Source organism: Zalophus californianus, chromosome 13 (assembly GCF_009762305.2).
Source record: "Zalophus californianus isolate mZalCal1 chromosome 13, mZalCal1.pri.v2, whole genome shotgun sequence".
Classification (NCBI taxonomy): domain Eukaryota; kingdom Metazoa; phylum Chordata; class Mammalia; order Carnivora; family Otariidae; genus Zalophus; species Zalophus californianus.
The window spans coordinates 18,066,260-18,094,009 of record NC_045607.1 but is presented as its reverse complement, the minus strand read 5'-3'; the positions used below and the strand labels follow the sequence as shown (position 1 = coordinate 18,094,009).

The 27,750-nt window shown below is 46.4% G+C and overlaps 1 protein-coding gene across 1 annotated transcript in view; it reads left to right on the top strand.

Moving 5' to 3' along the window:
- Positions 1-27,750, top strand: part of PAPPA (pappalysin 1) — a 237,510-nt gene that overhangs the window by 123,892 nt on the left and 85,868 nt on the right. Inside the window, exon 10 of the mRNA XM_027616550.1 lies at positions 17,929-18,122. Within this exon, the coding sequence (XP_027472351.1) occupies positions 17,929-18,122 (194 nt within the window). The remainder of the gene's footprint in view (positions 1-17,928; positions 18,123-27,750) is intronic.

Genomic DNA, 27,750 nt, shown 5'->3' with positions numbered 1-27,750 from the left:
GGTTTCTGGGCAGAAGCCTGACATGCAGGGGCGGGGGGCACTGTTGTTAAGATCAACCTCCCCTCAGTGGGATGCTCTTCAAGGGCCAACCAAGTACTCTTGGCAAACTGATCTGAAGAGAAATCAGAGTGAGTTTGGCTTTCAACACCAGTCAGAACCCCAGCCCAAATTATCCGCAAGATTGAACTACACTTTCAACCACTGTTGGCAGAGCTGTATGAAGTCCTGGCTGGGGCCGATCCCTCAGTTCAGGAGTCCAAAACCATGCCTATAACTTGGGTTCAGCCTCATTACCCATGAGAGGGCTGCACATGCATCTTAAACCCCTCTACTTTCCCATTTGTCTGTGTGTCTTTGGCCAAGAGAACTCCTAAATGGGGAGATAGATAGAGAGAGAGAGAGAGAGAGAGAGAGAGAGAGCCAATTGACCTGACTGACCCAAGAGTACAGGGGACTGCTTCTCTGCTCCAGGCTCAGTCCACCAAACATCTTTTTTCATCTGTGAAGTGGGAGTGCTGTTCTTCACTTCATTGGGGAGCTAGGATATATCCTTTCCTTCCTTTATGAATTTACTCATCCCAGATTTGTTGAGTGCCTTTTACATGTCAGGTCCGTGCTAGGCACTGAGGACGCCAGATCTGCTGTGCTTGGGATGGTTGGTTCCTGTCCTTCAGAAAGTGTTCAATAAGTATCGATTACAATGACTATGAATAATCTAGTTCTTACAAGTAGCGAACGCCCTGTACCTGAGATCAAGCAGAAAGTTAAGAATCTTGACTCAGGGAAGCCATGAGGGGGATTCTATTAAATAACATGTTTACACAGCCCCATTTCAGTGTGTTTCTCCCCTAACTTATCTGGCTCTTTCTTGAAATTTTTGAAACTTCCTCTGAAGTGTACCCCTTTCCAGTTTTCCTTAACTCCTCTGGCCACGCCTACACAGATCTTCTGCCCACCCTTTAAAATATTAGAGCTCTCCAAAGTCCCCAAAACAGGTACTTCTCATGCTACACTCTCCCTGAGCTCAACATTCAAAACCAAAGACCCCAGAATCTCTGTCTTCAGTCTGGGCTTTTCTCTAGACCTCTGTATGGACTTGTATACCTAGTTGCTTTAACTGGATGCCTCATGATACTCAAACTCAACACATCTGAGAGCAAGCATACTGATTTTCTCCCCAGACCTGCTGCAAATCCTGTTTCTCTCAGTCTCAACTGGTGGCGCTACTCACCAACCAGACTTTTCCACTAGAAGCTTGGGAAACATCCTTAACTCTTGCCTCTCTGTCATTTGCCACATCCAGACAATCACCATAGTGCCCATTTTACTTTGAAAACTAACCCCCCTCCCCAAATCAGCCCCCCCTCCCTCTCCCTGCCTTCCTTGCTCTGAGTCCCCCACCTGCTCCTGCCTGGACTTTTGCAAGAGAAAAAGGTCCCAGTTTCCCCATCTGGCTTGCCCTCACCCATCCTCCCCTGTAGTGAGAGCATGCTTTCCTAAAATGCAAACATCATTTTGTCACTCTCCCTTTGAAGAGTCAGGTGCCCTTGATATAAATCTAAATCCCTTACTGCGGCGTTCAAGGTCTGAACCTGGCATCTGTACTTCACGCCCCAGCATCTTCTGTGCTTTATCTACTGGGTTGTTTCTCTTGGCTCACAGAGACTGGCATGTAGCCCCACTCCCCAGCCTAGGACCTCTCAAAGATTCAGCCCCTGCGTTACCTCCCAAGGGAAGCCTTCTCGAATCTGGGTAACACTCAGGGCTCTGTGTGTGTGTGTGTGTGGTGGGAGGCCCTCCTCTGTGCTCCCATAGCATCTCCTACCACAGGACAAAATACTGTGTACTCAGTCGTTGACTTACTGGCCCCTGTCACCAGACTCTGGGCTCCTGGAGTGTTGAGATCTGGTGTAATTCATCTGACTCCCCAGAATTCAGTCCCGGACCTGGCAAATAATTTGCGGCTCAGTAAATACAGAATAAGTGAATGAAGGAAGGACATGTTTCTTGGCAGACAGTTTTATTATTCAGGCAGCAAAGTGTAGTAGAGCTTTGTTGGTCTTTAGAGGCAGACAGACCCCTGTTTAAATCACAGGCCCTTCTGCCTTCTCTGGGTCCTCACCGGCAGGATGTCTCTCACTGTGATGGTTTTGTGCCCAGGCTCTGGAGCTGAGTTGCTAGAGTTCCAATCCCATTTCTGCCTCAAAAGTGGGGCGGGGGCTACTTTAGTTTCTTCATCTATAATGGGACCACGTCACAATATTGACACACCGTGGAGCTGCAAAGCCCTATACGAGTGTTTGCCAATAATGTTCTTTTGAGCCTCTTTCCCTTGGTATAAAGGAGAGAGGGACTCGGCCACAGCTGTCTTTCCCCATCTCAGTGTTGACGATGGCCCTAACTCTTTGACAAGGTCCACACAGTTTAGAACCTTAGCAGAAGGGATGTGCAGATCCGGGGCTTTGGTGGTTACTTAGATCCCCCCCGCCCCCGCACAGGGCTGTCTGATAACCCCAAACTGAGCTGCTTTTCAAAACCCAGGCCCAGTGCCTGCTAGCTTCCTTTTCGTGAGGGAGCCTAATTCTCTGGTAGCTGGAAAGGACTGCAGGTAGGCCACCCCCCAGGCAGAGAATTCAAAGGGAAGTGGATAGCTGTGTAAATAGCACTGCTTTACGGGGGCATTTAAGCCTGTGCTCTTTGTTAAGGGAATTGATGGCTTTGTAAGTACTGCCTCTGAAGGGAGTACTTGAGTTGAAGGCTCCCCATCTGTCCTCGTAAATTCCCTAATGGACTGTGGGCCCGGAGGCTGGGCCCCGGTGTGTTCAAACACCTGCCAACAAAAACTCGGATTCCACTTAAAAAAAAAATTAAAAAGGTTTAACCAAAACATAAGCGATTGAGCCGGTGCAGTTTAACTGGCATGGAGTAGCAGAGACAGATTGCTTCCTTTAGGGAAAGGGGACTCCTGATCTTTCACGGAATCTGTTTTCCTGCTGGACTCCATGCCAGGTGTTTTTTATACAGCTTCTCATTTCATCCCCCGAATGTCTGAAAGACAGTCCTTATCTCACCGATTGGCCAAGGAGGAAACCAGGTCTGGGACGTGAAGTGTGCTGTGTGCTGCTCACGGACACCCAGCTCCTTAGTGCAGGGCAGGGATGTGAACTCAGCTCCAGCAGCCTGCCCCCCCACCCCCCCACCCCTCACAGACCACAGCATCACAGCGTCTCGGACAGACTCAGATGAACTTGTCTCTTTAGATCCCCCTCAGTGTCCACAGCCACACAAAAGACATGAATTGGGGGCACCTGGGTGGCTCAGTCGGTTAAGCGGCTGCCTTGGGCTCAGGTCATGATCCCAGGGTCCTGGGATCAAGCCCCGCATCGGGCTCCCTGCTCAGTGGGGAGCCTGCTTCTCCCTCTCCTCCCTGCTCAGTGTTCTCACTCGCTATCTCTGTCTCTCGCTCTCAAATAAATAAAAATAAATAAAATCTTTAAAAAATTAAAAAAAAAAAGACAGCATGGGTGGATGCATGGGCACAGATTATGGAATCCAACTAGTCAGGATTGGATCCTAGCTTCAACTTGTGAAACCTTATGTGAATCTAATGACCTTACCTCTTTATACACCAATCTCCTTGTCTGTTAAGTGGGGATAGTAATAGCACAAAACACACTGGGTTTTTCTTGGATTAAATGACATTATAGATTGAAAAACATCTAACATTTAACAACGTGCCCAGCACGTTCCGAGTCATATGATTATTCATGTAACCACTACACTTATTACCTGGTAGCTAATATTGTTATTGGAGAAGTAGAGGATGCTATGGGAAGACATAAGAGAGGGGCAAGCAGGCCCTGGGGGGGAGGGGTGGATTACCAGAGACATTTTGCAGAGGAGTTGTTGGTTAAACTATGGATAAGGATGACTGGAGACTAGTCAGAGGAAAATCAATGCTGGGAATTGGGGGAATATTGTCCCTTCGGGAAGCAGCCACACTTTGAGGCTATCAGCTGAGACTTGAGTACACTAGAGAAGAAAAGAGAAAGCTACAGAAGCAGGCAGGGACCAGATTATGCCTTGTTCATCATCATCAAGCCTCTGCTGGCAAATGTTGAATGAATACCAGTATCTTCTGAGTCAGCCAATTTCACTTTTGGCTGGGCTGCAGTTAGTTAGAGGGGTTTTCTGCTGTGTCCGCTCTGAGCCTTCTCTTCTTCAGGTTAAATGTCTCCATACATAGGAATATTGCTCAGTGATCCTGCCCACCTTGGGTCCCATTCTCTGACCATATCCTAGCTCCTCAGGGGCCCCAAACTGGTCTGCCCAGCTTTCTGAGAACCACAGGGGCTTCTCTAATATCTGTTCTGGAATCTATAGCCAGTTATGCAGTCTGCAATCCCATGTCTTGTTTGGGCAATCACATTTTCCCGTCAGTAAAAACTGATCTCAGAGTGACCACTACTCCTGGGAACTTTTTCTATACATGAATAGTAATGCTGACCCTTATCATTTCTGATAAAACAAAACAAAACAAAAAACAAAAAACCAAACAGGTTTTGATTGATATTTTTAAATGTTCCAGGGTAACTCTTAAAATTCAGACCCAATTTTCCCTTCCTTCCTTCCTTCCCTCCCTCCCTCCCTCCCTCCCTCCCTCCCTCCCCCCTCCTTCCTTCCTTCCCTCCTTCCTTCCTTCCTTCTTTCCTTCCTTTCCTTCCCTCCCTCCCTCCTTCCTTCCTTCCTTTCTTCCTCCCTTCCCTCCTTCCCTCCCTCCCCTGTTTTTTCCCTATTGGGAGTAGAGAGAGAGACACACACACATATACAAGTTTCTGTAAGAACAAAAACGGTTCAACAATACAGATCAAAGAGCATATATTCAAATTAACATAAAACCCTCTTCCAAGGGCATAAAAGGAGTCCCCGACATCATGTAAGGTAAAGAAAACTTACCGGAGTACAGCTCAGCCCATTGACTTGGCTTCTGCCGGTGAGCACAGTGCGGCCTGTCTCACCAACTTGGATATGGAGGACACTGTGGCTTGAATGCCTCATCTTTCTGAACTTATCTGAACCATATGGCAGGAGGATGGTCTTCAAAGTGGGCCAAGCCAATCAGGGCTCGGGTGGGAGGGATCCATTTTGACACTCTAGTTTCTTGCATGGGAACCCCACCAAGAACCAAGCATACTGCGGTCACCTTAGTCACGACCAACTGTGCCAGACTGGGGTGACTGGCTTGGTTTTCATGTGGTGCCCTGATTCATCCTCATTTCCTTGGCTACTGTTATTTTACATAGCATCCACTTGCCCAGAAGTCTCTCTTCTCTGGAAACTTGAGGACACCCTAACGGATTGCTAGGTGGCTCGTTTTACTGCATTGACGAATAGGCATGCGTATGTGCCCAAACTGCCTTTGTTTGGATGTGTGGTGTTTTCCTTATGGTTACATACACACATTTCTCACAGATCAATTTCTATTTGAAATTGCATAGCCCCGATATTTATATAATGAGCCTTAATGAGCCAACCCAAACCCTTGGCCTGTAGCAATGAACCTCACAGCTTTTAGTGAGTTACTTAACCTTTCTCAGTTCCCACATCTGCAAAAGGACGCACGCAGACTAGATAATTTGTAGAGACCCTTGCAGGGCTAACCATCCATTCGTTCATTCATTCAGCACTCTGTCCTGACTGTCCTCGGTGTCCTGAAATTGGAAGTGCAGTAATGGGCAAAACAGCCTGTGTTTCTGCTCTCAAGGAGCTGCCATTTTATGTGAGGGCAAATGCAGTCATCAAGTGCACTGGTGAAGAAGCAATATAATGCTCCGTGGACAGTGAAATCCTGAGTGGGATACAGTCCGCAGAGATGGGAGTAAAGGCAGCACTGTGGGAGGAGGGTTCACTGAGCACTGGACATGAGGCTGAGGCTAAGATAGTGAGCTGAGCAAGCCATGTGATGGTTCGGGAGAGGAGTTCTAGATTGCGTCTGCGATAACGAAACACGTCTGAGTGTTTGCCGTAACCGTTTAGCTGATCCTTGCAGCCACTTTCTAAAATGGGTGGGAGAAGCAGTCTTGTCGTTTCGTTCTGATAGACACAAAGAACAGACCCCAGAATGACAATGTGTGTTACCCGGTATTGGAGAATTGAGCTTCAGATTTTGATTTCCTGTCCTTTATTCCACCTGCTATTCGCTAGTGTCCTCTCCTGTGGTTCTCAGAACAGGTGCAACTGCACTGTTCTCAGTTTTCATTTTGCTGATATTTCCCCATCTTCAGACTGAAAACCTGGTTTAATGATTAAAGGGGGGAACATTAAGAACAAAATTCATTGTAGAATGACTCTGTTGAAGGGGATCATAGAGCTACTTGACATAACTCTTTCTGGAGAAGGGAAATCACAGCTCAGGGAGGGGAATGAGAGAGCATCTCTTCTCGACTCCCGTTCTATTGACCAAGCTACTGATTCTGAGAAAGTGGCCCATTCTCTTCCCTTTCTTTCTTTCTTCCTTACCTATTTTTTACTTATTTATTTTTGGTGTGGGGCAACGAGATCACATTACAGCCACGGACACCGGATTTGCAGATGTCTACCATCATTACCCTTTTATGCCACTTTTGTACATTCTCTGCATATAAATGCTTCAGATCGCTTTTCTCCGTTTATTATTAGCTTCTATTATCCAAGACAAATCTCATTCTGTTATTTCCTGCTCATGCTTTTAAAGGCCTTCTGGTCCTAGGTATCACTCTCCCTCCTGTCTGTGCTTAGAATGCTGCCTGTTTCGTGGCCACAACATAATTCATTGTGGGACTGAATTTTACCTCCTCTTCCATATCATGAGATAGCGCTGGAACCCAAAAGAGACCCAGCTGAAAATCATTCAGGGCTTTGAGCATTCTGCTCTGTTGAATGCCTTGTCACTTATTAGGATCACTATCTTTGCTTATCATCTTTTTAGGCCCTTCAAATACCTATTAAATTCAAGGTGATACAAATGTATCTTCAAGTTCCAATTCATAAGACCATCAAATCTCTTTATTAAATTTCAGTCCGGTATGCACCACCTTTTCTATCCAGATGTTCCATTGCTTTGAAATTCAGTTAAGAAAGAAACTAAAACAATATTTAGGACAGATGGTGAGGCATGATGTCTCATGGGGGAAAAATATTATGGGATGGTTTAGATAGAATTGGATTTCTCCCCCTAACGTGTGCTTAGATTTATAATAGGATCTCATTCTAATTAATATTTTCATAAAAATCTTTCTATCGTACAATCTGCTGAAACAGATTCAAGTCAGGTTTGCGGTCTCTTCAGTACAATCAATAACAGACATTCTGAAACTCCAAAAGAACTTTGTTAATTCATCTTTTCCTGAGCTGCAGCTACGAGAATGGCTTGTCCTAAGAATCAGAGATGTAAATAGAAGTTAACACTGGAGACAGCCCAGAAATGTCTCACAATCCAAGAGCTGTACATAGTCACTCTATTCATTCATTCTCAAATGTCAATTACATAATATGGTGAGACAGTTTTCTTGATCCTGAAGAAAGGTGTGCACTTGGAAACGTGCTTCCATGAAACCTGTGTCACATGGGGCAGGGTGGGGGGAGAAACAATAATACATAAGATTTATTTTTAGATAGTGAATAATGGTGTGAAGGAAATACAACAAGATGGTATGTATGCTCTAATGGGGATGGAGGAATCAGATGTGAGCTTACTGGCAAGACAAGTTGTTATTTGAGGAAGTAATACTTTAACTGAGCCCTAAATGATGAAAAGGAAGAGGTTGTGAGAAAAGCCAGAGAAAAAGTATTCTAGGTAAAGTGAACAGCAAGTTCAAGTTCCTGGAGCCATAACAAATTTGGCTCATTTAAGAAATAGATGCATGTTGAACAGGGGGATAACTGGGTGGATGGATGGATGGATGGATGGATGGTTGGTTGGATGGATGGATGATAGTGAGCGAGGGGGCCAGTAGTAGGAGATGATCAGCTAAGGTGGGAATTTGTTGGCCGAGATAGAGACTGAATCTCACCTCATGTGTTATTGGAAACCATTGAGGAGTTTTAGGTAGGAAGGTGGCCTGAAAGTTTATGTTTTTAAAAGAGCACTCTGGCTGTGCTCTGGAGGAGGGGGGATTAGGAAACAGACCGAAGAAGCAGAAAGACTAATTCAATGAGCATTGGAGAAGTGACAGTGGCCTGGGTTAGGGTGGCAGCGATGGAACAGAATATCCCGAGACGAAAGGGTATACAGGATGTGTTCATGGGCTTTACGTGGGGTTGGAGGGCAGGCTGAAAAAATGGAAGAGATGACTCAGACGGTTTTGGTTTGGCTATTGTTGGTCAATGTTGTCATTTACTAAGATGGGGAAGAAAGGAATGTAGGGAGAAACCATTACTTCTGCTTTAGACGTGATGATTTCGTGATGCTTTTAAATATTTAAGTAGAGATGTCACTGTAGGCAGCTAGGACTCAGAGAAGAGGTCATTTCTAAAGAAATGATTGAGCCATTGACACATAGATATTTTAACATTTTTATTACAAATGAGGACTGAATGATAGAATGTAGATAGATATCGGAAAGGGGACCCAAGGCCTGGCCCTGAAGCCTGGCAGAATTTACAGAGATTTAGGGAAGCAGAAAGCAGCAAATAAGTCTATGTGGGATAAGCTGAGAGCCAGAAAGAAATGGGATGGCATGTGCCATGGAATCCATGAGAGAATGCTTTGGGAAGAAAGGGAAGGGCTACTTCTTTGTATGCTTCAAGGCAGTCTAGCGAAATGAGGATTTTGATGTTACGGTTTTAGCCACCTTGCGGTCAGTGGTGATCTTGACAAGACTGATTTTGGTAGAGTAGCGAGTACAGAAGTTAGACTGGAGAGAACTGAAGAGTGAATTGTAGGTGAGAAGGTGGGCAGTATAAGTAAAGATAACTCTCAATAAACTCTCTGAATCATGGAAAGAGAAGTGTAAAGTAGGAAACATAGAGGTAAGGAGATGTGGAATGAAAGGAGGTTATTTTATTTTTTATTTTTTGCATTTCTTTACCATTTTTATATAGGCCATATCCTGTTTTGCTGGTTTGGAAGGAGGGAATAGTGATGCAGGAAGGAAAGGGGGTCAGTTTGTGTTGGACAAGTAACAATACGAAAGAGTGACAGGTGAGGCTTCATGGAGATAAAGATGTCTGAGTCAAATCTTTATGGGAGACTCAGGCAGCGACTAGCCTTTCAGGCTAAAGAAATAAGGATAGACTCTCTAAGCTGTGAATTCTGGGAAGAAACATTTGAGGGCAGAGCTATGGTTGGGAATGAGGATAGACAAGACAGTTGGAGCTAGCCTGTGGAAGGATTTGAGTGCTAGGTGGGGACGTTCACATTTTGCAGAATTCAACTAAGTACTTATTTCAAATACCATCATAGATAAATCACTCATAGATTAATCACTTTAGGTCATTACTCTTAGGAAATGGGTAAGACTCAAACCAGTTAAGAGAGTATTGTAAGGGCCAAGTGGACAGAGGACCAAGCTGTCCCCCAGATGGTGTTCTCCATGATAGGCCTGGGTGTGGGATGGGAGTGTTAATGTGAGGCTATATTCAGATCCATCCTTCTTTTCCTAGTGCTTTCTGTTTGCTAGATGATGCCTGGTTGTCACAGTGAAACACAGGAAGGAATTTCTGGCCCACTTTTATATATGGCCAACCCTTGCAGGAACCAGAAACCAACTTAAGCTCCTCAGATTCAGTAGACCTAACCAGCATCTGAAACTTGTTAGCAGATTCATGGTTCTTTAGAAGCCCTTCACCACCCTGTCTTCTGTACTCCCAACAGGCTGATCTGGTTGAGGAGGTTAAGAACAAACCCCAGTTTGAATAGAATTAAACGAGGTCAGCAGTGTGGGTTTGACGTGAAACCTTTGAAACATGGGCGATATAAAGTCCGGTTATTTCTGTTCCAGAGGAAACATATACCAATATTGCCACCACCATCTCCCCGCCAAGCTTCCCCTTTGTAAACCTCGGGGGGTTAAGCACTCCAGTTTCCCATGTTCCAAGAAGCTATTATTTGGACACAAAGACTGTGCATTTTTTGGTCGTTTGTTGTTGTTATTTGGATGAATTGTTATGTGGCATGAAGCTTGTTGTGGTTGGACCCATCCCTAAACAAACAGCTGAATTTAAAAATACTATTTTTTCTGGTGTTTAAAAAAATACAGAAAACAGTAATCATTGGACTAACTGAATATCCTAATGCCAATCACTGTTCCCTCAGCTGGAAATAGAAACGGATACTAATTTCTCAAAAGTTGACCCATCTTCACAGACAAGAAGTTTAGAAAGACTGGTAAATTCTACCATCCTTTGGAAGGTAGCCCATGATAGGAGAGCGTGCATTCAAATTATTTGGTTACTCCCTGAGTCTTATTACTTATTACATTTCCTATTACTTAAAGCTGTCATCTGTAGAGTGTTTTTTTTTTTTTTTTCTCAATGGGCTGGAGACTTAGTAACCCCAATAGCTTCTCAGACTACTAATATTTGGACCACACCAGGGATGTCGTGAAAAGTGAAAATGGAGATTCCCAAAAGGAATATTGAAACTTGGTTAAGGGTGACAAACTATTTTGCCACCAGAATTATATACTGAAAACCCAGTCTGGTAAATCGGCATGGTGTAGTAGAAAGGGCATTGTGTTAAGAGTTCAAGAACAATGATCTAGTCTTGACTCTACTGGAGATGTCCTCTGAAGGCTTCAGCAAATCACTTCAATTCCGTGAACCTCAGCTTTCCCATACAGGAAATGAAATCATTGCTTTCAGCTCCAAGATCATCATCGTTGTCATAGACCATTTATTGATCACCTGTTATGTCCTGAGTGCTTCACCTACATTTACCACTAGACTATTCGTTCCATGAGGTGAAGGTCATGGATGATTTATTTACTACTCTGGACCTACAGTTTATCACAGTACCTAACACACAGAAGAAACTAAGCAAACATTTTGGGTTGTTATGTAATCACATGTATTATTAAGTGATCTGAGCATGATAGTAAACATTCACTCCTTCAACCATTATTCAGATGAAGAAAGCAAGGTCTAGAAATTCTAAGTAATTTCCCCAAAGTCACATAAATAGTAAATGGCACACCTACTAAGCAAAATTAGGTCTTATACCTCACTGCCTCTAAGAGTATGAAAATCACAGGTATTCCTGTGATTCCTCAGAAAAATCTTCAAAGTCTCTCCATTTCTAAACAGGAAAATTCAAATACCTCAACATGGCATTGCAGTCCTTCCTTACTCTGGCCTCAGGTCGGCTTTTCAGTTCATCAGTTCCAGGACCCATCATTCTCCCGTAGCTCTAACCTTGACAGCTTCCTCATATACACACTCATTGGATGAGGCTCATCCACTGCTCATACTCTTCCCTTCACCTCCCCAAATTCTTTTCTTCCTCCAAGATGCTGCCCCAAACTGTCTTCTTGGGAAGCCTTTCCCTGTTTTCCCAAGCAATATTGATTCTACCCAGAAAGGAGGAGCCCAATCTGATGCGTTGGTGTATCCCCAGTACCAGCACAGACACAGAGCAGATACTGAGTAAATAAATATTGGTTATGAGGATTGATTCTATTCCCCAGTTCGTATCAAGGAGTAAAAAGCTATCTTAGCTGAGGATAATAACGACCCTCACTCCCGAATCTTCAGAAAGCTTTCGTGCCTCTTACTTGTTGCCCATTCATTACTGAAATGATTGCAAGAGGATTACTGCTTTCTTAGTCCCAGCTGGACATTATGAATATGTTTGTGAGACACCTACTGCGGGTTTGTTGTAGAGTAACTGCAATCAGTCCCAAAGTTTGAAGAAATTTTATAGCAAAGCTAGTTGACCTTTTAGACAAGATATATCATTCCACTGGAAGAAGATACCACTGTTTTGATGAAATCTGGTTTGTAGTACTGTCATGGTATGGCTGGTAATCTCATCACAGAAAAGTATACCAACACCTGGTTAGTTGAGAACATGCCTAAACTGGTAATAATCGATCATAAATATAATGCATCCATTGCTTTCATTTGTCATTCATCCACTCATCTATTCCTCGACCATTTGTCAGGCACCCCCTTCATTCTAGGTCCTGTGTTATGAGTTGGGAATACAGGGATGAGAGTTAGCAACTTTGTACCCAGAGATACCTTCTGCCTGCTGGGATAGGGCTGAAAGAGGGTCTTGTTCATAGACAGGTTGACCAAAGCTGGATGCAGGGAGTCCGGGAATTGTGAGAAAGAGCACAGAGGAAGGTTGTCTGATCAAGCTAGGATGGGAGTCAGTGAGAGAGAAGGGAGGATGGAGATAGCCTGCTGGAGGAGACGCTCTTAGCTGCATCTGAAGACCCGACAGGAGTTAGCAAAGTGAAAAATGAGAAATAGATCCTAAGCAGAGGAAACAACCCTTGTGAGTTCGTGACAGAATGATGGGGAATGGCTGGTGTGGAAAACTGCAGGAGAGGTTCATTGTGGAGGGTCTTGTATGCCAAGCTAAGGAAGATGATCTCCATAAGTAGGGAGATCTGTCACAACATTATATGTGAAGCACGGCATGGTCAGAAATGGATTTGGGGTTAGGATAGTTACTCCTCAAATCTGCTAAATTATCCCCCTATCCTGAGGAATACACATTATCTCAGGCCTTGTTTGAAGAACACATTGGCTTGAGTTCGTTTTTGCAGTAGTCAATAGTTTATGACTCTCTGGTCTTCAAGATTCTTGAGCTGAGGGCTTGTGGAAATCATCCTAAGATCTTGTACTGAGCTAACAAGAGCAATTTAAGTACCTGCTTCCTTTTCCAGCAATGAACTCTCTAGCTCTTTCTTTTATTCATTCACCTCAAGGATTCTAGTGGTGTTGCAAATTCGCAATTTTCTAATCAAGCTAAGTTCATTAGTGTCCCCCAGTTGGGTTGACGTAGTTCCACTATAAGTAAATAGATTCAAGATTACCTGATGATCATGGACAGATTAGAGGCTTGAATCCTGGGTTTCTGACTTTAAGGATAAGGATTCTTGACAAAAGCCTAAGCCCCAGCCTTTGCTTACATGCCAAGGTAAACTCATCTCATTCTCCTAAGACTTGGGTTCCAAGCTCTCCAGAAAGGGCAATAATCTCTGAGCATCTCAAACAGTGTCCTTCAGACAAGCCTCAGGAATGCAAAGGCATGGCATTTCATCCTGATGCTCCAGACAGTTGGAAAGTGAAAATTAAGTCAATGAGAAGCGGCATCATCTGTGTCTGTCCACTTACAGAGAGTCCATCTGCCTCAGGCTCCTGGAGCTGAGCGCATTTCTTCCAGAAGGAAAAGAAAGTAGCACAGGAATGTTCAGCTGGGGATGACAGACTTGGCAATGCCTGCGCCCCACATCAAGTCTTTTAGCTGGATAGAGCAGTTTCTAAATGTGTTACTGCACAAGAGGAACTGAGTCTGAGACAAGGAGTTCTCTTATGTCAGGGGAAGAAGGGGTGAGGTGGGGAAATCATACAGCCCAATGCAAGCCCACTGTAAGCCAGTCACCAATGGCATCTCAGCTCCTTTCCCTCCACCCTAAGACCCTGTCTAAAGAAACTTCTCAAAGGGTGCAGAGTGTGAACTATATTTGGACAGGAGTACGTGCATTGGGAGTGCTGGATTTTAGTCATTCATTCATTCAAGAATTATTTGTTGAGCGCTCCAAGGGGCTATATGATGATCAGTGCCGCCTAGCTACTACAGGGAAGGCAGGTGCCAGGGTAGTCATTTGACCTTGGTATTGACTTTAAACTCTTTTCACTATAACCTGGTCAGCTACCAGCATAACGTGTTCAAAAAGCACCAAGTAAATGGTTGTAATGAAAACGGAAAGGCCAGTTTTGTTTTATTGTATTGTTGTTGCCATCTTTTGTTTTTCCTAGCCACACATTTTTATTCCATTCCTCGCTCTGTTCTCTACAGTGCTTGGGGCATGGGAGTAGAGAGGGAGAGAAAATTCCCCAGATGAAGACTGGCAGATGTAGCTGAAGGGCCCCCGGGACTCCAGTAGCAAGAGAAAATGAATAGCAGAGTCCAAGGATGTTATTTCAAAAAGTGGCTCATGGTAGCTATGTCAGCAGAATCTTGGAGGAGAAACCAGGCATATTTATTCTCTCTCTCCCCCTCTCTCCCTCCGCCACCTCCTGTCTCTCTTTTAACTCTGTCTCTGCCTGCCTGTCTATCTATCTATCTATCTATCTATCTATCTATCTATCTATCTATCTATCTATCTATCATACTGAACTACCTTCCCACTTATTTAACTGCTATGCCTACCCCCACCTCTCCTTCATTCCCTGGTTCTGCTGAGTCCCAGCAGACAGAAATATGGAGGTCTTAAACATAATCAGGGAGAAGTTAGCCCTCATGAGAACTCCGCTTTAGCCCCAATTCCTGCCATTCTGAGGTGTCTTTGCTGAGAATATGAATTAAGTCATCTTAGAGAATAGATCTTCTGTGATCTTATTATAATCTTACCCTCCCTGTCTTCATTTTGGAGGGGGAGAATGTGGTACCAGCAGTCAAGCGATCTTATCCTCAAGAGGATGTGGTTTCATCACTCTGTAGCTAGAGCATGGGGGCAGAGGGGCATTACCCCCCACGGTATAAAAAGCCCAGGCTCCTCCTTCTAGCTTTGCCACCATCTCCCTCTGTAATCTGGAAGCAGACTCCTTACCGCCTCTGGCTCTCAGTCTCCCCTTAGCTAAAATGGGTGAAGTTGTTGGCATTGTACACATCATCTCGTGAAATAAGTGCAACAACACAGGGTAAATATATTATTTCCTCCTTTTCTTTTCTTGGATGAGAAAATAAAGTTCAGAGAGGTTAGGTTAGTTTATTTAAGTCCTATAAGCCTATATATGACAGAGCTAAGATCTGAACCTGGCTTTGTCTGATGCTGAAACCTGTGCTTTTTGCAATTCCCTTGACTGCATTTTGAAAGAGTGAAGTCTGGATTAATGGCTGGTCACTCTCGGATTGGGTCTACATTTTATTATATATTAAGTTGGCCCCGTTCACCAAGAGGTTGGAGCTACTGAGAAATGCTGAGTCTGTCTCCTCTCCATCCTTGAGCTGCCAGGCATGCTACTGGTCACTAGAGTCTTCAGCTGGCTCAGACTCATCCTTAAATAATTGAATTATAATGAATTGATTTATTCTGGCTCTTTTGATAGTATTTCACTATGTAAACTGTTTGCTGAAATAAACAAGGGATTTTAGGAGCTTGGAAGGGGCTCAACATTCTGCTGCCCCTGAATTCACAGACTCCTTTTTCAGATAGTCAGCATCCTAGAAATCCAAGTTTTAATTCTACTTGACGCTGGCTCTTTTTGTTTGGTGGGGAGGGGATGCTGTACAGAGTGTTTTAAGTGAGTACTGATTTCACAAGGTGATTCCATCCAACCAGCTAGAAATAAATTGACCCCTTGGAAGAAGAATTTTTTTTTCTCTTGACTGTTATTCTAGAATGTACAAAGCATGTTTATGTCCATGTCCTATGAGAGTTTTGTGGGTATCCTGAGAGGTTGTCCTGGCTGGGACAGTCATTCCTTTCTTTTCTTTTTGTTGAAGTATAATTAATATACAATGTTATTTTATTTTATTTTTTTTAAGATTTTATTTATTTGACAGAGAGAGACACAGCGAGAGAGGGAACACAAGCAGGGGGAGTGGGAGAGGGAGAAGCAGGCTTCCCGCGGAGCAGGGAGCCCGATGCGGGGCTCGATCCCAGGACCCTGGGACCATGACCTGAGCCGAAGGCAGACGCTTAATGACTGAGCCACCCAGGTGCCCCCATACAATGTTATTTTAGTTTCAGGTGTACAATATATTGAGTCAACAGTTCTGTACATCACTCAGTGCTCACCATGATAAGTACAGTCACCATCTGTCACCATACAACATTATTACGGTGTTTAGGACCATCGTTTCTGTATTACAGATGGAAAGCCAGAGGCTAAAAGGTGAAGCTAATTGTGCAAAGTTATATAGTGAATCTGAGGGATAGAAGTCAATTCCTGATTGGAAACGGGGCTCCACTCTATTGTTTTGGAGTAAAGAGGGGAAGGATGTCCTAGACCAACCAGCATCCTTAGGATGACCTTATGTTCCAACATGCCTGGGATGTTCAGATTTTCCCAGGAAATGCTCCTATTGCCTGGACATAGTTTTTAATAGCATCTCGATCACTAGTTTGGATGGTGATTTTAAGCGCACCCGAAGACACCGCATAGTAGGGACCAGATTTCAAGAAGCTCAGTCTTCCAGAGGAACTGCAGCATGCAGATAGGATGGCACAGTTAAGTGTTAGGGTAAGGACCTTCATAAAATAGGAACCCACACAGGCAGGGGTATTTAGTTTTGCTCTGGAAGTATTGGGAAAAGAGCACAGATGACCTGACATTTGAGTTATTGAAGGATGGGCAGGGGGATCTCTTTCAGATGGCTACATTCTGATTTCTCCTTGTGTTGCTCGGTGCGGAACCATGCGCATGGGTCCTACCTCCTTGGAAGGCACCTGCCAACTCCACACTTCCGTGGTCTGTGTCCTGGCCCCCGAGAATCACTGCAGCCAGCTGCGGCTTTAAGTTGTCCCAAGCAGAAATCACTGCTGTGATTTGAATTACGTGGGAGCCTGAGAACTCACTTGGCCTTTCACTTTAACCACCAAGTCCTGAGGAGCCTAGGCCAGTAGACAGGAAGGGCTGCTCCTAGAGGCCCGGCACGCAGACCCTCTTATCTGATCGAGCCCAGAGGGGGAAAGGGATTTTTTTTAAGTAACAGAGCAGTTGAGTTACAGAGTGGGGACTGAAGCCAGTGCCTCCGATGTACCCGTTCCTTCCTTACGTGACACTGGGACTCTCTTCGGAGCTCAGTAAACGTGTTTGCCACTGTGAAGTTCTGTGGTATCGGATAATGTACCCAGAACTTGGAAAGTGAAAGCCTGAATTTAAAACCAGGATCTGGCATGAACACACTGTGTGACTTTGGGTGTTATTGTTTTTGAAGAGTTCATTTATTTATTTATTTGAGAGAGAGAGAAAGAGTGCGTACACATGAGTTGGGGGAGAGGCAGAGGGAGAGGGAGAAGCAGGCTTCCCGCTGAGCAGGGGGCCCGATGCAGGGCTTAATCCCCAGGACTTCGGGATCATGACCTGAGCCGAAGGCCGATGCTTAACCGACTGAGCCACCCAGGCACCCCAACTTTGGGCACGTTATTAAAGACACATGGGATCTTGGTGTCCTAATCTGGAGGACTGAAATAATTAAAATAATAATGCCTTCCTCACAAGGTGGCTGTGGGGCTCACTTGGGGTATAATGAAGTGTTGGTCAATCTGTGTGTGGTCAAACATATATAGCACAAGATCTACGCTCTAAATTTGCAAGTATGCATACACTTAATACAACCATAAACACAATGTTAGCTGTAAGTGCGATGTTTTATATCCTCTTGTATAACTGCAATGGTATACCCACTGAACAATAACTCTCAACTATTCCCCGCCCCCCCCCGCCGCCCCAGCCCCTGGTAACCACCCTTCTAGTGTCTCCTCCTATGAGTTTCACTACCTTATATTCCTCATGCAAGTGGAATCATCCACTAGTGGACCTTCTGTGTCTGGCTTTTTTCACTTAGTATCGTGTCCTGCAGGTTCATCATGTTGTCACAAATGGCCAGATCTCCTTTTTTAAGGGTGAATAATAATCCCTTGTGACTACTGATGATGGGCTTTACAGTGCTGATGATTCTGCTCATCTGATCCCACCACTGTGGATTTCAGCTGAGACCACAGAACAAATATCTATCTGTTCTCTCCCTTCTTTGTCCATCTCCTGCAGATGAACCCAGCCGGTGCTATTTCCATGATGGTGATGGTGTATGTGAGGAGTTTGAACAAAAAACTAGCATCAAGGACTGTGGGGTCTACACACCCCAGGGGTTCCTGGATCAGTGGGCATCCAATGCTTCAGTATCGCATCAGGACCAGCAGTGCCCAGGCTGGGTCATCATCGGCCAGCCAGCAGCCTCCCAGGTAAGCTCCCAGCCACGTGTGACATTTCCTACAGACATTCTGCATCTGCTCTACCCCTCTGGGTTGCCCTCCTCAAATGTAATGTCACTGGTTGTAGCCCCCTGACCATATCTCTAACCAAATGTAATCCTAGGGCCTCATGAGTACCATTTGTCAGGGATGAGACTATGGGATGATTAAGTGCAGGGGACATCAGCATAGTAGGGTAAAGCCTGTCCTCCTGCTTCTCTGCCTGTTATAATTCATATTTGGTGAAGGAATTCCATTTTGGATATGCCGCTGGAATTCAATGGGTTAAAACTAAATTCTTTTGGGGGAGTCCTGCTTTTTTTGTTGGGGGGGGTGCCAAGTTGTGTGCTCTTTGAGCACTCACCTGTGAATTAACTCTATCATGAATTTGCTGTGTGACCTTGGACTAGTCTCCCCACTTCTCTGGGCCCCATTTCACCCCATCTTTAAATTAGAAGGTAGTTGAGCTTGATGATCTCCAAGGACCTCCCCACTTTAAAAAGCTGTGACTCACTCCTCAGGCCCCTAATGCACTATTTATGTTCCAGGATTCTTGCCCGAGGGGACTGCCAGTTTAGTTGAGGGAACAAGAGATTGGGGCCACCAATGCTTGTGTGATTCTAGGGATGGCTGTACTGTCCCCAGAGCCCCCTTTCCAATTATCCTGCTGAGCAAGCACCTGCCTTCTTCCGAGACTCCCATTTCCCAGAGACACGACTCAGTGCTTCCAACCGCCTGGCCCGGTGGCCATCTTCAGAGGCCAGCCTGCTCCTGGCCTTGCAGATGAGTCATTATTCCCATCCATTCCTCTATCACATTGCCTCCCTGACTCGGGGTGGGGGGTGGTTCAGCCTGATGTCTAGATGAAAGAGAGATGTGACCTTCCTCTGGGGCCCAGGGAAAATCCCTGGACGAGGTACAAGATAGGTCCACTTCATTTATAAGTCACAGTGTTTATTTGGTCATTTTTTCATTTGTCTGTTTGCTTGTGTTTACATGCATTAGATTATTTATGCGTTTGCATTTGTTTCTGACTGCCCGAAGTCCGGTGGAAGGGAGTCTTGCATAGTGCCAGCCTGGTGAATGAATGAATTAAGAAATGAATGAATGAGTGAGTAAGTGGATGTCTAGGGTTCATCCTCCCCATGCCACCTGTGTACTTGCTGAATTTTTCTTTGGTTGCACCTGTCACCTTGAACCCGAATTACCCAGGTGCATGTCTTGCTCCCCCTAGGCTGCTCATTCTTGGAGAACAGCTTTGAGTTACATTCACTCTGTCCTCTCATCTTCAAGCACAGGCCTAGATAAGACTAGGTGCTCCGGAAACATGTGTTTAATTGACTGTAGATGATACATGCACATGCACACACGCACTTGTGCGTGCACACATGCACACGCGCGTGCGCACACACACACACACACACACACACACACACTGCTGCATGCAAATGAGCACCGCCAAGAGAAGATACTCGGGCATCACCTCGCTGTGGCATAGAAGGTCCTGCTCGGGAACAGCAGGGCTGGCCGGCAATAGAGCCAGGAATTCCCAATTCAACACTGGCAACGGGTTCTAGAAATGTTTAAAAAACATCATTCAAACAAGGGAATTAACACACTCAGAATCTCATATGACCAAGAGCTGAGGCAGCAGCTGTGTTTCAAAACCACCCAAAGTGTTATGGCTGCTAAAGTAAGAAAAAAGAGAGGTGGAATTGTCCAGCCTTAGCATTTGAAAAGAGACTTCACGGGGCAATTATCCCAGCCTTTTAAGGAGGGGCTGTCAGGAATTATGGGTGATTATCTCTTCCTAAACAAAAATCCAATTTCAAAAAAGTCATTATAAATACTAGCTCTTCGATCTACAAAGAGGAGATGAGGAAACAAAATCATCCTATTGAATTATTCATTGTAACCAATTTTATTTTAATGAAATCGACTAGGTTCCATTACTCTGGGCTTGGACATAATCTTTGTTACAAGGAGACTTCAGCTGTAACTAAATTTGCCATAATGAGATCAGCTCACTGGAGAATACGGGGTCAGGGGAGGGGATGTGTTGCTGGCCCGGTGCAGGGCCAGGCAGGCAGCCTGGAGGGCGGCAGAACAAAAGTCTCCTGAATTCCCCCACTGAAAGCAAATGCCTAGAAGTCACTCACACACTGCCCCCGCCATACACACGCACGCCCGTGCACGCGCGCACAGACACGGAGCCTGCGTGATTCTGGGCAAGGTGTTCCCTGGAGGGTAAGGGTGGCTCCCTTCTGACAACAGAGAGGAGGAGGGGGATGTATAACCGTGGCCTTCATTGTTACCGTGTGTGCTGATCAGAGGAGGCTGCTGGTTAATTTTCACCCAGTCAGGGCTTCCAGTGAAGAGGTTGATGGCTTGAGAAGGAGCTGGGAGGTTCTTAGATGCATCACGTGCCCCTCGCCTTCCCCCAGTGCAATTAACTTTCTCCTCTTTCCTCTTCTTCTCTTTTTCTGTCTCTCTTCCACACATGCATGCACGTGCATGCACACACACACACACACGAAATTCCCATGCAGGAGCCTGGGTCCTGGGGAGAGTGGGGGGTGGCGCAGGGTCATGGAGGTGCACCAGCCACTGCATTGGACACTCCCGCACTCTGCAGCCAATCCCGCCGAGTGGCTTCCCCGGAGCCACACAGCCCAGAAGTGAAGAATCTAAGATTAGGATCTTGCAGAAGCTGCCAGTGAGATTGGGAATATGCCACCTCCAAAAGTCAGAAGTCAGTGCACACCTGGAAAACTGCACTGGGAAACAAGCAGGAAGAAACGTGGCTGGGCAGATCCTATCTTTGGTGTCACTGTGCACAATGCTCTGAGGCACTTGGATTCTCCTCTAGCAGATACCTGGGTGCTGCCCACACCTCTGAATTCAGGCTGTTCTCACTCCCTTCGGGGTGGGCTGTTGTGAGGTCCCCCAGTGGTCATTCACTGGGACACTCCATTAACTTGGGGGAGGGATGAAGTGACCACAGTTGTTTATTCCTCTTTACAAGCCAGCTTTGTCCATGCTCTGTCTTTCCCCCCCCCCCCCACCGATACTATAAACATGGTAAAGGCAGGTGTTTGTAGGATAGGTGCCTACCTCTGCACTGGAGCCTTTGGGAAAAACCAGGGAGCAGAAGAACCAAACCCTGGGCTTGTGAGGTGTAAGGATTCTATCAAGAGGAGCAGCCCCGTCAGAAGAAGCTGGCAGGTTCTCGCTGGGATGGCCACCGAGCCACACTCGTCATACTTCATGAGTCTAGAGAATTGCTGAAAGCCTGAGTTTCAATTTTGTGAAAGCCCTTTGCTTCTAATAATTTCCTGTCTCTCATGTGTCCATTCTCCTCCAACAAGGTCCCCAAATTTGGTTAGGGCTACGCCATTCCACCCCAAGCCTTGAGTCTCCTATCCAGATGTTATCAGAGCCATCAGAACCTCCGGATGTGCAAATTGGGCTGACCACCCTCTCATAAAAGACATTCTTTGGACATTTTGGCCATGCACCTTCTCAGCCTGGCTGGAATTCAAGAAGTCCCTGAGACAGAACAAAAATGGAAATGAACCAAAAGAATCAAGTTATCTCTCTTCAGGGAACCTCAGAAATGGTTTGGGTTAAGTGCTTGCAAAAATTTCGTCTTATCCTCATTTTGTCTCCATGTTTTGCATTTCTCTAGTGCTTTACACCATAGGCTGCCAAAATGAGATGTAGATATTCCTTCATCCTGCCCCCACCCCCAGTGTTTCTACCATAGTCCATTTCCTTCTATCTAGACAGGCACCTCCCTCCTTCTGCAGTGGCCTAAGGAGGAAATGGAAATACTGATGATCTGGAATGCGCAGCGCTCTCCAGGGATTACAGACCTTCAGTCAACTAACCAATTATTTGGTTAATCCATTGAGGGTAAAGCTTAGACTAAGCATTTCCAGGGCAGTGGTTTCAGGGCCAAAATAAAGAAAACCTTTCTAAGAACGAGAAGCATCCATAGGAGGACAGAGTGCCTTGTGATCTACTAAGCTCACTATGGTAAGGCATTCAGGCTGAGCTGGTGGTTGAACGGGAGATCCCTGCCTTAGAAGGCAGGTGAGAGTCTAGACACCTCTCCTTCCTTTGTAATCGATTCTCTGATTTTCTATTCCATCCACCCATTTACTGGGCCTATTGGTCCTTTGCCACTTTACCTTGAGTTGCTATGACCAGCTTCTAGGCATGTCCATAATACTTAGGGCCTCCATTAAAATAACAAATCATAATTTGTCTTGAATTATGTATTAACTTATTCATTGGCTATATATATATATTCATTGGCTATAGCAGAAATCTATTTGAATCTTAAGCTGCGGAACAAGAGTAGGTAAAGAGGTGGAGGGGTCATTTAATGGAAGTCACATGACTGTGGCTTTTCCCCTCTCTGCCCCTCCTCTGACTTGGGGGCCTTGAGCTGATGACTTCTCTGGGAACTTAATTTCCTCTTTTGGAAAGTGGGAATGACAGCATCTACCTGGTGGACGTTGAGAGAATAAACGTAGAGAAGACACCTAACCCTGTTTTTTTTCCCCCCACTTACTGGGTAGTTCAAATGTTAATTCTGTCTTGGTCATGTTAGGCGTCTCCCCCCACACCCTCACCCAGAGGCCACAGGGACCCTCGCTTCTGTAGACATTACATTGAGTCAGACATAGTTGTGTTAGCGCCTGTCTCCCACAACCTCAGGACTATACCAGGCATTTTAAGAAACTCCAAAGAAGCACTGGTCCTTTTGCTGCCCTCAGAGGGTTCACCGTTTCATCGGAGGGGTGTGTCCTACTGGAGATAGCCGCCAAAGACCCAAGAGTGAGATCCGGAGGGAGTTTCCCTGAGGAAGAAACCACGGTGCTATCAGTTTACTCAGCCAGCAGGGATGAGAGCCAGCACGTGGGGAAGGAAAAGTCCTTCGCCCACTTTCCGAAGGCCCTGCACAAATTATAAAAATAACATTTATCAAGTTCATCCAGCTTCTACCTCAAATTCCTTGAATCCTACTGAAACTGCTACAAAAATAAGAATCGCTGCTCTCACTTCCCAGATTAGGACAGTGGAGCTCAGAGGGTTGGGTGAGCAGCTTCGGGGCTCACCCCTGTAAGGGGCAGAACCAGGGTGCTGACCACTGTGTTCATCATAGGAGCTCAGGTGCAGGACGAGGCAGCTCCCGCCTGCCGAGAGCGACCCTGGAGAAGCAACTGAGAGAGCTGGTGTCTTTTGCATCTTTTCATACTTAGTGCACATTCAAGGAACACCAAGAAAATGGAATTTGCCACACCACTACCTCAAATATTGCCCCCACTGTTTCTAGCATATGGTGTAGACTCTGCCCTGCCGCTTCTGCCATGTGGTGTAGACTCCACCTGTAGGCATTCATCCTCTTAGGTGAAGCATTGCCCTCTCCAGAAAGTCATTTAAAATGTGTTTATGAAACGATGGGAGGACTACAGGACATGTCTTAAGTTGCTGACCCCAAAGGGTAAAAAAGATTTCTCAGATCTACCCCTAATTACTTCTGGGTTATGGGAGAAAGCAAGAAGAAAGGCACAGAGAGGACAGTTGTGGATGGAAGAGGTAATTTTGCTCAGTTTCCAGGTGTGTTTCCGGGCGTGTCGCAAGCCTTGTGTTCTACACAGGAAACCCTGCAGTGTCAGTAAGAGAGTTGCAGCGTGTGTGCACTCCTCGATGGCCGCTGAGTCCGAGCAGGAAGCAGGGGCCATTTCTCAGTGTCTTCTTCATCCTCACATCCCAGGAAGGGAGCAGATACCCACTGGGTTCTCTGGACACAAGAGTAAGACATCCCCATGAGCATTTGCATTGCAGTATAGGGAGTGTGGAGGGTCCGGGGAGAGACACAGGGGAGGGAGGTGGAGATGGACAGACAGACATCCAAAAAAGAAAAAAAAGCCAGTAAGAAAGAAAGGGGAAATTGAGAGATGCGCTTCTAAAGGTGTGCTGGGACATCCTTCAGATGACTGGAATTTAGACTGTATCCTAAGTGCAGGGGGGAGCTCTCCAGAGGTGAGAAGCAGGGGGCTAACAGAATCGGACGTCCATTTGAGGAAGAGGAGAGACATCTATTGAACACCTCCTGAATGCCAGACCCTTTATGAGGGCTTTAAAGCACATGATCAAACTGAGAAGTTTCCCTGCCCTCTCACAATGAAGAAACTGAGGCTCAGGGAGCTGAAGCACCTCACCCACGGCACTCTTCCCCTTTCCTCCTGCCTTTCCTCACGCTGCCCTACCGGCACTGCAGGGAAAGAGCCTCCCCGGGAAAGCGTGCCCAGAGTAGCAATTCTCCAGTGCTGTTTAGATGATCTGATTTGCAAAGGACAGAGAGAAATCTTGGCCTCAACCCCCCAGTGGTGAGGTCACTTCTGAGAGTTCTCCTTTCCGTGCACATACCTTCACCAAAGCATGCCTCTCTTCTCACTGGTGAAATGGGACAGCATCTGCCCGTGGTGGAAGGGGGACAGGCAAAAGGAACACACTGACATTTCAGAGAAGATTCCAAGCAGTTTTCCCAAATACCCATGGGATGTGCTTTCTCCTGGTGGTTTATGAATAATTTTTCAAGAGCACATGTGCGAGTCATCTAAGGAGACAGAACAGAAAGTCCCATGGCCCGTTACACCCTGTCCCATTGATGTGGGGCACCAGAACCCCCTCCAGGAGAATCAGAAACAGTGCCTGCATCAGAACGGAGCCCCTGGGCTGGTCGCTGTGACCGCCCTGAATTTGTCATGGCAGACTCGGCCTGGCAGGGACTTGAAGTCGGCAGAATTATTCACGATCACTGCAGAGGCGGCCACCACCAGAATCTCCTCCCAGCCCTCTCTCCTCTCCTCCCTCCTTCACTCCTTCACTCTGTTGGTATTTATTCCGACTTAAGAAATGGCAGGCATCAGGACTGGCCCTGAAAAGCTTTGGATGAGGAGAGTTTTAAAGAAAAACAAGGTGAAATTTCGGATCAGGTCACGTGGTTTCGGGCTCCAGGGCCCACCACTTACTGGCCCTCTCACTTGGGGCAAGCCAGTTCTCTTGGCTCCTGCCCAACTTCCTATCCATAAACTAGCAGTAATAGTACCTATATGGCAGGTACTTGTCAGGGGTGAGACAGTGGATCCAGAACTGTGGTTTTTTCCTTCTGAGAGCAACTGAAAGATTTTCTAATGAAATGCTTCTTCCTGCCCATGAAGTTTTTGCAGTTGAAGCATCCAATTAGGAATGACTGAGTGTGGTTATTTATTTATTTTTTTTTAAGGCATACTCTTTGGGGCACAAGTTGAGAGAGAGACTTTGAGTCTCTTGGTCTTACTCCACTTAACGAAGAATTGACTTTGCTTCAACAACTTCCCCCAACCTCTCAAGCCCCTATCTGCTATGAAATGATTCTGCTCTCTGGATTGAGAATCAGTGGAATCTTGTTGTCTGCCTACTATGTCCAAAGCATCATTTTCAGCCATGGGTGGAGGTCGAGACCAAGCCGTGAACCCCGGCCCTCGAGCAGCCTGAGTAGAAGAAAGGACAGGGACCCTGAAATTGGACAGGACAGAAGTTGGCAGGGTGCCATGACCCATGGACAAAGGCAGCTGGCCTCAGAGGGCCGTCCGCGGAGGGGGGTCGGTGCGCCGGGGCGGGGGGGCTGTGTACAGAGGGGGGGTCCGTGGCCAGCCCTCACAGGCAAGCACCAGCCACGTCCGGACCGGCCGGGACGGTGCCACGTGGAGCAGGGAGGGCCCGGTTTGAGGAACAAGTCTTCATCTCTTGCTTGCCAGTGGCCTCCTGACTCGGAGCCCAAGAACAAGCACAGCTCTGTGGTTTGGGGCTGCTTCCACCGGTTTTCTGCGGAGAGGAGCCCTGGCCCTGCCAACCCAGCCCACTGCCCCTCTAGGAAGATTCCTTTGTCTTCCCTCCAGGCCTGCCCCGCTCCCATCATCAGGGCTCCACATCTTCTTTCCCCACTCTCAGACTCAGGACCAGACTCCTTCCTTCTTTCCATCCCTGGCATTCACTCAGGGCCCCTTGGGACCCCTCTCCATCCTTGCTGTTCATTTTTTTTTTCTTTCTTCTCTTCCTTTTTTTTTTTTTTTTAATTGTTTCTGTTTAAGTGGGGGCACCGGCGTGTAGCCAGCATGGCCTTTGCTGTATAATTTAGTTTCATGTTCTGTACCCAAGAAACATGTAAAAAATGTAAACAGCGTTCACCCTCCGGGGCGGCAGTGCGCTTGGGAAGCAGCAACCAGTCAGGCTTGCTGAGCCTGCTGCTTTGGCGGTATTGAATTCTGTCCCCAAAACCACATGCTCATTTCCCTATGTCTGAAAGTAAACTTTCTCAAGCCAGGCCCAAGGGATGGGGTTCTGAGGGGAGCTGAGGTTTGGTTGCGCCCAGGATTTTGTTTTTGTGTGTGTGTTGCAACCCTCCTGCTCCCACCCCATCCCACCAGCCTTACTTTGTGAAGTCGCCTGGGTGTGTTATCTATAGACCTAGACCCAAAAAAGGGCCTTCCATCCTCTCTTCCACCCCCAGCCCCGGGTTTCTTCAAACTCCCCTAATGTTTCAGCCAGATCCAAGTCCCAGGAGGTCCTGGGTACATTTGTGCACGGTCCTTTTCCAGGGAGGGATGGGCTCCTCTGGGCTTGGGAGAGGTGCCCCTGCCCAGAGGCGTGCTTCTGTGCCAGGCCAGTCCCAAAGAGATTTCTGGGCTCCTGCCCTCCCTGGGGCCCTTGCCCACACCGGACCTGTCCGTGCAGCTGGTGGACGGGCATGCTTGGCTGGTATCTGCGTCTCTCTCTCCGTCCTGGGACACAGCAGAATTTGGCCCGCAGATCTGGTCTGCTGGCAGGATCCGGCTTTCAGGAATGCAGCTGCTGCCAGAGTGATGGCCAGGTCTGCATGGCTGCCTGGGAGCAAGGGGTCTGGGGAAGCAGAGAAACTGGCAGGTGTCGGGGAGCTAGGGGCAGGGGCTTGATGTTCCAGAGAAGGCAGAAGCCTTAGGAGCCCAGGCTCCAGAGCAGCTGTTCCAACAGAACTGTCAGTGCCAGTAGACGTGTTCTATATGTGCACTGTCCGATAGCGTAGCCCCTAGCCACCTGTCGAAATGTGGCTCGCAAAACCGAGCAACTGTTCATTTTACTTAATTTCCGTTTAAGTAGCCCTGTGGGGATAGTGGACTACCTGTTGGACAGAGCTGATCTAGAGTCTGTCGTATCTCGGAGCTGCCACGTACAGGGAGGTCTCGGGGGGAGTTACTCAGCCTTCTCATCTGTACAATGGGGGCAGTAAGCAGTAATTGTGAGAATTCCAGAAAATAGCACACATAACGCACTTGGAACGGCGCTTGACCTATAGTAACTGCCACCTGAATTCGTTCAGTTCAGTCATTGCATTTACATCCTTTTAACCAACCTGGGTAGTAGGAACCATGTTTCCGTTTCATAGATGTGGAAGCAGAGGTTCACACACGGTGGGACAGGAGTCAATCCGGTTCTTCCAGGGTCCACACCACCTGTCCCAATCAATTGTTTAAAAATAATATTCCTCTCTTTTCCAGAGTGAGATAGGACATGTTAATCTTTCTTG